The 10,554-nt window shown below is 37.0% G+C and overlaps 1 protein-coding gene and 1 long non-coding RNA gene across 3 annotated transcripts in view; both read left to right on the top strand.

Annotated features, from left to right (window-relative positions):
* The window catches only part of LOC128502138 (uncharacterized), a 9,608-nt gene extending 5,124 nt beyond the window's left edge, over positions 1-4,484 (top strand). The window contains exon 2 of the long non-coding RNA XR_008355093.1: positions 4,420-4,484. This is a non-coding gene — a long non-coding RNA (uncharacterized LOC128502138). The remainder of the gene's footprint in view (positions 1-4,419) is intronic.
* The window catches only part of MFSD6 (major facilitator superfamily domain containing 6), a 39,822-nt gene extending 29,997 nt beyond the window's left edge, over positions 1-9,825 (top strand). Inside the window, exons 6-7 of one of the 2 annotated variants that reach the window (XM_053471848.1) lie at positions 7,645-7,922; positions 9,355-9,825. In XM_053471848.1, coding sequence (XP_053327823.1) covers positions 7,645-7,922; positions 9,355-9,561 — 485 coding nt within the window. In that variant the 3' untranslated portion in view covers positions 9,562-9,825. Of the gene's footprint in view, positions 1-7,644; positions 8,100-9,354 lie in introns of those variants that run through there. The other variant, XM_053471849.1, reaches the window with a different exon arrangement.
* The last annotated feature ends 729 nt before the right edge of the window (positions 9,826-10,554 follow it).

Raw genomic sequence — 10,554 nt, 5'->3', positions numbered from 1 at the left:
CTTGTTCTCATAAGAATATGGGGGGGTATATGGGGATGATGGGTGGAATATTATGGTTATAGATGCCAAGGAACATATTGGATCTGTTTCTGATAAGAATATGGCAATTATTTTTCTACATGGGGATTATGGGTGCAATATCAAGGTTACACATGCCAAGGAACATAATTGACCTCTTATACTGGATATAATCTATACAGATGTTTGAAATACATCCTCCGTTTAAAAATATTTGGGCTAAAAAGCAATATACATAAGTAGGTCCTCTGCAAATTGTGACCGTATAAAAACAGGTTGAAGGCTGATTGAGGTTGTGAACTACAAATATTTCTCGTCAAAGAATTTGTAGAAAAGTTTCGTTGTAGCACATACTTGTTGTCATCCTTCCTTTAAAAATGTATGTGATAATCATATTCTTTGTATCTCTGTGCAAACACCATGAAAAGAACTTGGATGAGCAGAAACACACAGTTGAGGTGCTCTGGATGGGAAGTATACTAGGGTGAATAAATGGCAAAACTCAGGCTGATACTGAGACCAACAACAGTAATTGCAGAAGGAGATACTGGACTCTGTAGTAAGCGGCTGGAAGCAGATACTGGACTCAGTAGTAAGCAGTTGGACAGAGACACTGGACTCCATAGAGTAGATGTGCGTGGTATTAAGCTGCAAGAGGCAGGGTAGCTGTGCAAGGTACTCAGCCACACAGGGCAGGGTAGCCAAGCGTGGTAGTCAGCAGGCAGCAGGGTACAAATGAAAATGCTTAGAGAAATAAATAACAAGAACTTGTTGGCCATATAAAAATACATTATGGACAATGATTCCATCTTAATTAGGTAATTAATGAAACTGGTGGAAATGGTGCACTATGCCACACCTCGGACACTATATATTTACCGGCATAAGAAAAGAAAAAACAATCCTCTTCAGAAGTGATGGCTTAATGGCTAATTACAATGAAAAATATATCAAAACATCATAGTGCAACTATGCTATTCCACCATTATTCCCAATGAAAAATATTAATTATAGCCATATTTCAATCAGAAAAAGGTCCAATGTGTTCCTTACCATGTGTAACCCTGATATTGCACCCATAATCCCCATGTTGAAACATGATAGCCATATTCTTATCAGAAAAAAAGGCCAGATATTTGAGTTAGCATGTGTAACCATGATATTCCACGCATAATCCCCTTATATGAAAATAATTATACCCGTTTACTTAAAAGAAACACATCAAATATGTTACTGGGCACGTGTAAAAATGATATTCCACCCATAATCCCCATGTAAAAAATATCTGTAACTATATTCCTATCAGAAACAGGTCAAATGTGTCCCTTTGATCATGCCATTCCTCTCATAATCCCTATGTAGAAAAAATATTCCAACATTCTTATCAGAAATGGGTCGAATATGTTACTAAGGGTGTGTAACCATGACATTTCACCCATAATCCCCATGTAGAAAAACATTTATAACCATTTTCTTAACAGAAATAGATCAAATATATGGCACATGCAATCATATCATAGTATCGATAATATCTATGAAAAAAATCATACCCATTTTCTTACCAGAAACAAGTGAAATACATCACTAGCCATGTGTAACCATAATATTCCGCCCATAATCCCCATGTAGAAAAATGATTTTACCCATATTCTTATCAGAAACAGGTCAATTATGTTCCATGGCATGTGTAACCTTGATATTGCACCCAAAATCCCCATGTAGAAAATAATTATAGCCATATTCTTAACAGAAACTTGTTAAATAAGGTACTAAACATGTGTAACCATAATATTCCACCCATAATCCCCATATATAAAAATTATTTATAGCCATATTCTTATCAGAAGCAGGTCAAATGTGTTCTTTGGCATTTGTAACCATAAAATTCCACCCATAATCCCCATGTAAAAATTATTTATAGCCATATTCTTATCAGAAGCAGGTCAAATGTGTTCTTTGGCATTTGTAACCATAAAATTCCACCCATAATCCCCATGTAAAAAATATTTATAGCCATATTCTTATAAAAAAAACAGGTCAAATATGTTCCTTAGCATGTGTAACTATAATATTCCACCCATAATCCCCATATAAAAATAATAATACTCCCATATTCTTATCAAAAATGGGTCAAATATGTTCCTTAGCATGTGTAACTATAATATTCCACCCATAATCCCCATGTAAAAAAATAATTATACCCATATTCTTATCAGAAATGGGTCAAATATGTTCCTTAGCATGTGTAACTATAATATTCCACCCATAATCCCCATGTAAAAAAATAATTATACCCATATTCTTATCAGAAATGGGTCAAATATGTTCATTAGCATGTGTAACTATAATATTCCACCCATAATCCCCATGTAAAAAAATAATTATACCCATATTCTTATCAAAAACAGGTCAAATGTGTTCCTTAGCATGTGTAACTGTAATATTCCACCCATAATCCCCATGTAAAAAAATAATTATACCCATTTTCTTATCAGAAAAGGGTCAAATATGTTCCTTAGCATGTGTAACTATAATATTCCACCCATAATCCCCATGTAAAAAAATAATTATACCCATATTCTTATCAGAAATGGGTCAAATGTGTTCCTTAGCATGTGTAACTATAATATTCCACCCATATTCCCCATGTAAAAAAATATTTATAGCCATATTCTTATCAGAAATGGGTCAAATATGTTCCTTAGCATGTGTAACTATAATATTCCACCCATAATCCCCATGTAAAAAAAATAATTATACCCATATTCTTATCAGAAATGGGTCAAATGTGTTCCTTAGCATGTGTAACTATAATATTCCCCCATAATCCCCATGTAAAAAAATATTTATAGCCATATTCTTATCAGAAATGGGTTAAATATGTTCCTTAGCATGTGTAACTATAATATTCCACCAATAAACCCCATGTAAAAAAAAAATTATAGCCATATTCTTATCAAAAACAGGTCAAATGTGTTCCTTAGCATGTGTAACTATAATATTCCACCCATAATCCCCATGTAAAAAAATAATTATACCCATATGGTTATCAGAAATGGGTCAAATGTGTTCCTTAGCATGTGAAACTAATATTCCACCCATATTCCCCATGTAAAAAAATATTTATAGCCATATTCTTATCAGAAATGGGTCAAATGTGTTCCTTAGCATGTGTAACTATAATATTCCACCCATATTCCCCATGTAAAAAAAATATTTATAGCCATATTCTTATCAGAAATGGGTCAAATATGTTCCTTAGCATGTGTAACTATAATATTCCACCCATAATCCCCATGTAAAAAAATATTTATACCCATATTGTTATCAGAAATGGGTCAAATGTGTTCCTTAGCATGTGAAACTATAATATTCCACCCATAATCCCCATATAAAAATAATAATACTCCCATATTCTTATCAGAAATGGGTCAAATATGTTCCTTAGCATGTGTAACTATAATATTCCACCCATATTCCCCATGTAAAAAAATATTTATAGCCATATTCTTGTCAGAAATGGGTCAAATATGTTCCTTAGCATGTGTAACTATAATATTCCACCCATAATCCCCATGTAAAAAAATATTTATAGCCATATTCGTATCAGAAATGGGTCAAATATGTTCCTTAGCATGTGTAACTACAATATTCCACCCATATTCCCCATGTAAAAAAATATTTATAGCCATATTCTTATCAGAAATGCGTCAAATGTGTTCCTTAGCATGTGTAACTATAATATTCCACCCATAAACCCCATGTAAAAAAATAATTATAGCCATATTCTTATCAGAAATGGGTCAAATATGTTCCTTAGCATGTGTAACTATAATATTCCACCCATAATCCCCATATAAAAATAATAATAATATATATTCCCATATTGTGCCAATCAAAACAGGTAAAATATGGTGTTTGTACATACATGTACCATATTATATCAATATGTTGATTACTTAAAATGTTTCTATTATTTCTATAGAATTTACCATGATTCCGTTATAAAACTGTATATATTTCAGCAAATAAATAGTTAAACATTTGCAGCTTCTTTTTGCAATGTATTCGTTGCAACTTAGTATCAAGAACTACCAAAAAGAACATACTGTGATTTACCATGGGTGTAAAAAGTATACTGACACCTATTGATAGTGCTGAATATTGCAGCCAATCATCCCATCATCCCATCATCCCCAATATGCTGTTTAGAACGTCCCCTAAACGGATTATATAATGAGGGGGATTTTTCAGAGCGTTTGCTCTGAAAAAACCCTCATTTTATAATCGATAATAATCGATTCAACTAATCGATAATGAAATTCGTTGCCAACGAATTTCATTATCGATTATTATCGATTTTATCGATTAGTTGTTGCAGCCCTACTTAGTGGTTTCAAGTATTTTTAAGGTTTGTACAACAATGATGCAACTAAAAAAGCACATGTCCCGTTGATAACAAAGAAGGGTGAAAATAAAAGGGAAAAGGCACATCGGAATGAAGATAATGTTTTGCCAGCAACAATAAAAATGCACAAATCTTTTATGAAACAATGGATGACATCTCATTTGTTCTCTAGAAAAGAAAGAGAAGGCCTGACAACAGTCATATGGTGTGTAGAAACAAAGTCTAGCCAAATCACCCATGCATCATTAAACTTATGGTATTCATTATTAACAGAGTAGTATAGCCTTCATCTGCCTACCCAGTCCTAAAAAAGGGAATATGACCAATTTGGATTTCATGAGATTTATCCTTAAATTTGACAATGCCCTGTATGAATTGATTTCGCGTAGGATATTTAGTAGAGAAATACTTGGGTGTAGGGCTGCAACTAACGATTATTTTAATAATCGATTAGTTGGCCGATTATTTTGTCGATTAATCGGATAAAAAAATACATTATTTTAAATTGAAGAAAAAATGCAATAAAAAACGTACAATTTACACTTTCATCTCTTTATTGCAATGGCCTCTCTCTATTCACCTTCTTATTTTACTGACATAATAAAAGCTACAAGAACCCAAACACAGTGTTCCTCAAACTAGGTTTTAATACAAAGTTATTAGTAAATATTAATTCATATGTTAACTATTTTTCATATTTAATAAAAACTGAGAAAAAAGCCTTGTTTAAATTTTTTTATTTACCAAACTGCCCCCAGTTATGCACATCTGACCCCCAGCTTGCCACTCTGCCCCCATATATGCCTTATACCTCTTATATGCCAGATTCCACTGTGCCCCCTGATATGCCACTGTGCCCCCTGATATGCCTTATACTCCTAATATGCCAGTGATATGCAACTGAGCCCCCTGATATACCTTTTACCCCCAGATTTGTTTTATGCCCCCCTGATATGCCTAATATCGATATGTCTTATACCCCTATATGCCACTGAGCCCCCTGATATACCTTTTACCCCCAGATATGTTTATGCCCCCCTGATATGCCTAATATCCATATGCCTTATACCCCCTATATGCCCTAAAAATTCATAATAACCCCCATACACCACTATAACTCACCCATGCACCACTCTGGCTCCTCCCCCTCCCATACACCACTCTGGCTCCCCCCCTCTCATACTCCACTCTGCCTCCTCCCCCTTTCCATACACCACTCTGCCTCCTCCCCCGCCCATACATCACTTTGGCTCCTCCCCTCCCATACATGACTTTGCCTCCTCCCCCTCCCATATACCACTCTGCCTCCTCCCCTCCCATACATCACTTTGGCCTATATGCCACTGAGCCCCCTGATATACCTTTTACCCCCAGATATGTTTATGCCCCCCTGATATGCCTAATATCCATATGCCTTATACCCCCTATATGCCCTAAAAATTCATAATACCCTCCCGTACTCCACTCTGGCGGCTCCTCCCATACTCAACTCTGCCTCCTCCCCCACCCATACATCACGTTGGCTCCTCCCCCCTCCCATACTCCACTCTGCCTCCTGTGAACCTCCGTTTCTGACAAGACACCAGGGAGCCGGGTAGAGAGGCAGAGTGGCGTATGAGAGGGGGAGGAGCCAGAGTGGTGTATTGGAGGGTGGCTCCCATACACCCCTCTGACTCCTCCCTCCTCCCAAACATCGCTCTGCCTCTCTACCCGGCTCTGTTACTGAAGGCACTTTCACTGCAGCTTCATAGAAGCCACAGTGTAAGTGAAGGACAGTAACGGAGTCTGTCTGTGCGATGCACACCCTCACCGGCTGACAGAGAGGATGATTCTCTGTCAGCCGGTGGGCTCTGCATCGCACAGACAGACTCCGTTACTCACCTTCACTTACACTGAGGCTTCTATGAAGCTGCAGGGAAAGTGCCTGTCAGTAACGTTGCCGGGTAGAGAGGCAGAGTGATGTATGGGAGGGGGGAGGAGGCAGATGGGAGGGGGAGAGAGACGGAAGTGAGAGACCGGCCGACAGTGAGGGGAATCCAGGTCTCCTGCAGCGTAGCGGGGGATCTGGATTCCGGTGTTATAATCCGATCTCTGTTTGAGGTCGGATTATATAAGGAGAGGAGTTTTTCAGAGCATTTGCTCTGAAAAAAACCTCTTTTCATTATCGATTATTATCGATTTTATCGATTAGTTGTTTCAGCCCTACTTGGGTGCATGATTATGAATGATGGATTTTAATCAAAGGCTGCTACTTTGTGGTGGAGCCACAGAATGGGTTTGCGTGTATGGCCTCAGCAGGGGGCTCCAGGGTCAATTCAAATAATATAGGGGAGAGGAGAAACCCCCAGATGGGTGCAATTGTATATGGCAAAGAGGCAGGAGAGGTATCCATTCATTCTGACCCACGCAGCAGGATCTGCATTTACAGTCAATATTAGGGTCCAGAACTATAGTTTCCACGGTGAGCCTTTTAATTGATGAGTTCATACTGTCAAATGAGGTTTTAATAACTGTTTATAAGAGCTACATAGGGATTCCCATTCACAAGTGATATGGATCAAGTGTAAAAAAAAAATTTTTTTGTTATTATGAGCTTCCCTGGGCAGGGCACCCGTTTCCCTTGTAGGCAAGAGATAGTAAAGTAATGGGACTGTAGTTGGACAGATCAGGTAGAGAGGGAGAGGTTGAAGATATGAGCTAGTGTAGGGACACAATTATATGAGAGATACTGCACGTAGGGGATAGGATTGAGGGGACATATGGTAGGACATGAGAAAAGAAGAAGAGCATGAACCTCATCATCAGTGACGAGAGAATTGGTTTAATGTAGAAGAGGAAGAAATTTTATGGTACACTCTTAATGCTTTTCTGTGATGGGGAAATGGTTGGATCATATATGTCAAATGGTCTACTATCTGTTATTTATAATTAAGTAGTTAGCATTCAGTAAGGTAAATCTTGAACTGTGTTTTTAAACCTTCATCAGAAAAAAGCATATAGCTGTGTTAACTCAAGGGCTAAATCTGTGGTTAAAGTCAATACTTTACAGATGTAAAGTTACATGAACTTTCAGGACCTCATAGGTCTCGTCCTTGTTTATCTGAAAGTTTATGTAACTTTACATATTTTTTTCTGTGTTGTCCTTTTAAAAGATATTAATTTAAATTGTAAGAAAAATCTTGCATTTGTATTTTGCTAACAACCTATTTGTGTCGTAGATGCCGCGATGCTGGCAGAAAGGATCCCTGTTCCCTCAAGCCCAGTACCCATAGCAACTATTGACCTCGTACCACAGCATCCGGAGAACATCATGCCCGTCCAACGCAAACTTCCCCCTAAAAAAACAAAACACCAAGAAGAGCAGGAAGATGCCAACAGACCTGCTTGGGGTCTAGGCTCCTCACCCTGGGTCACTCTTGCATATGCATTTTGCCAGATAAAGGAACTGCTGTCACTTGCCAAAAACAACCAGTTCTCTGAAAATCAGCCTTTACAGGTAACACATGTAAAGGTCAAAGAAAAATGTTAAGCCGTGGAGATTTACCTATAATGGACAAAAGTGAGATTGTACATTCCATTCCAGAAGTCATCAAACTGTGATACAACAGTAATTCAAAATTTCCTAAACCAAGTAAAAATTATTAAAAAAAAAAAACAAAATCTCTGCAAACCAGACTAGGATTTACTTAAGAGGCTTTACAGATTGTCTGATGTTGATCCTTCCAGACTGAAGGCTTGAATGTTTAATGTTTAATGTCATATAACTTAAGCGAGACATGTAGGGTGTTAAAATTGTCAATAATCATAGGATTTGACTAATGTAAATGTATTGAAACAATTATGTATCACTGAGCAACAGTCTGAGTTGTATCCATAGAATCGATGTGCCTATGGCCCTTGGAAACTGAGGTTCTAATATTGATTTTGACATTAAGTAATCCAAATATTTTTTTAACCTTTGGTTAACTTTTAACTCTCTTGCATGGGGTAAAACGCTTCACAGAGAAAAATCAAAGCATTATATAGGATAGGTTTAGGTCCTAGCCTGAACACAGGACACATTCAGAGAAAGAATGGGGCTGGCAAAAAGGTAATGAGTGTCTTTAGTAACAGTGGCTTTAGGCAGTATTTACACCCTGAAAAGACCCTTTCTTTGCGTTCATTTTGGCAAATATGTATTGGACAGGGCCAGATTGTGCACATTGATAATTGTTGCCCTCACCATTATTAGCTAAATGTTATGACACAATGTTTTAGTATGTTTACATCTTGGGCTTGCCTCCTCCTTGGTCACAAATGGGCAGATGAATTGGTCAATTTCTTTTATCTACCATCAAATTCAATGTGTCTGACAGGTCGTGTTGGAATAGACAATTTTTCAGTTGGCATTTGCTGTTTCTTGTCTCTTAAATCATTTTTAGCTTATTTCACATTTAGTTGTTATTAAGCTTCTTTTTTCCAACGCTGCTTTGGACTAACAGTTAGCAAGAAAAAATTGAAGGTAAGGTATCCCATTTGGTCTCTCTGTTGTGTGGGTTTTTAGGAATTTTGAAAGCATGGAAAAAATTAAGCCTGCACCAATATATAAAAAAGACCAGGGGCAGAATCCCAGTACAAGCTAATTTACAGTAGAGGTTATTTAGTGTTCATTTTATTGCAGATAATAAAGCATGTCAGGTGGACGTACCAGAGTCTATAGTAACCCATACATTTGTATCAAACGTGTGCGCTTCAAGCAGGAGTAGTGTTTGATGGCTGTAATTCATGATACTGCATGACTCTTCTTCAGTGACACTATAATCTGCATGTTTATCGTATGTGTATTCTAGGTTGAATCTGATGAACATTTAAATGTTTCTGGGATTTGAAACACTGTCACCCATTCTTGGTTTATACTAATATTGCCCTATTTTTTAATATTTACCCAGGAAAATGATAATGATAATGGACAACCAACATCACAGTCACTGACTATGAATGAAGAAGCTGCGGCTCCAGCGCATGCTACCATGATCCCTGATGCCCAGGAGCAAAGTCTTCAAGTTCCCCAAACAGAAGGGAATGCGTCTGATGCCATTTCTCCGGATAATAACGCTGTTAATTCAACATCGCATTCAGAAGACACACGACATTAGGTAGCTTTGGAGATGCTGAAGTAGTCACATACTGAATGTAACCGATACACTGAACGAACCACAGATAATCGGATAACAGTTGACAAATTGTATTCAAAACTGAAAGGAAATCAGACTTCTAACTGTGTTTAGTACACAAAACAATCGACTATTCTGAAAATGTATTTACACACTGGAATGCGTAATGAATTTAAGATGAAATGTCAAGATGCGGTTCAGGTGTAGGACCTCACCTGTTCGAGAAGCAGTAAAACTAAAAGCCAACTGTTATTCTTATTTGTGTCTCATGAGAACCTCATTAACCCGGTCGGTGACCAGCTTTAAACCAGATAAATGCTATATTATTATTCTATGTAGCTCTTACGCAAACATCCCTACAAGAGTAATATGTTTAAGCAGCTACACTCTTTTTGATTCTGTTTAATTCCTGGGGTTCCAAAAACAATATCACAAAAGCTCTGTAATGGGTAACCCAATAAAGATAGAAATCATATAGAAATTCTAGGCCCTAGGAACAAGGTATCCTAAGGTTATAAAACTGTCTTATTCATGCCAGTGTTTTATAATTTCTACAAATTGATTAGTTCTGGGCTCATGGAAAAATCCAAATTCTGCGTGTTGAACTTACACATTAACGTGAAATTGCGTCATTTTGCTGGTGTATATATTCTTTTATTGGCGTCTTTTAACAATAGATCTAAATACTCATTAAGTGCTGAAGTGTTTTGGACATGTACTCTACCTGGGTTTTGGGGGAAGTAACTTTGTAGCTGATAATCATGTGCCTGCTGAATTTCAACAACAGAACTCATTTTAAAATATTTAAATAATTTTGTAGGACACATCCTGAGGGATTATTACCATATAATGATCAATTTAATTTACAAAAATTGTGATGGTATGGAATCCTCAGTACACTGGGGGACAGTGGCCTTCAAAGGATTTTCACTGATCTTTATTTGTGATGTATAAACTTACTTATGTATTTTAACG

The sequence above is a fragment of the Spea bombifrons genome, chromosome 7, assembly GCF_027358695.1.
Source record: "Spea bombifrons isolate aSpeBom1 chromosome 7, aSpeBom1.2.pri, whole genome shotgun sequence".
Classification (NCBI taxonomy): domain Eukaryota; kingdom Metazoa; phylum Chordata; class Amphibia; order Anura; family Pelobatidae; genus Spea; species Spea bombifrons.
Note: the sequence above shows the minus strand (reverse complement) of the source record. Positions and strands in the feature narration are given on the sequence as shown.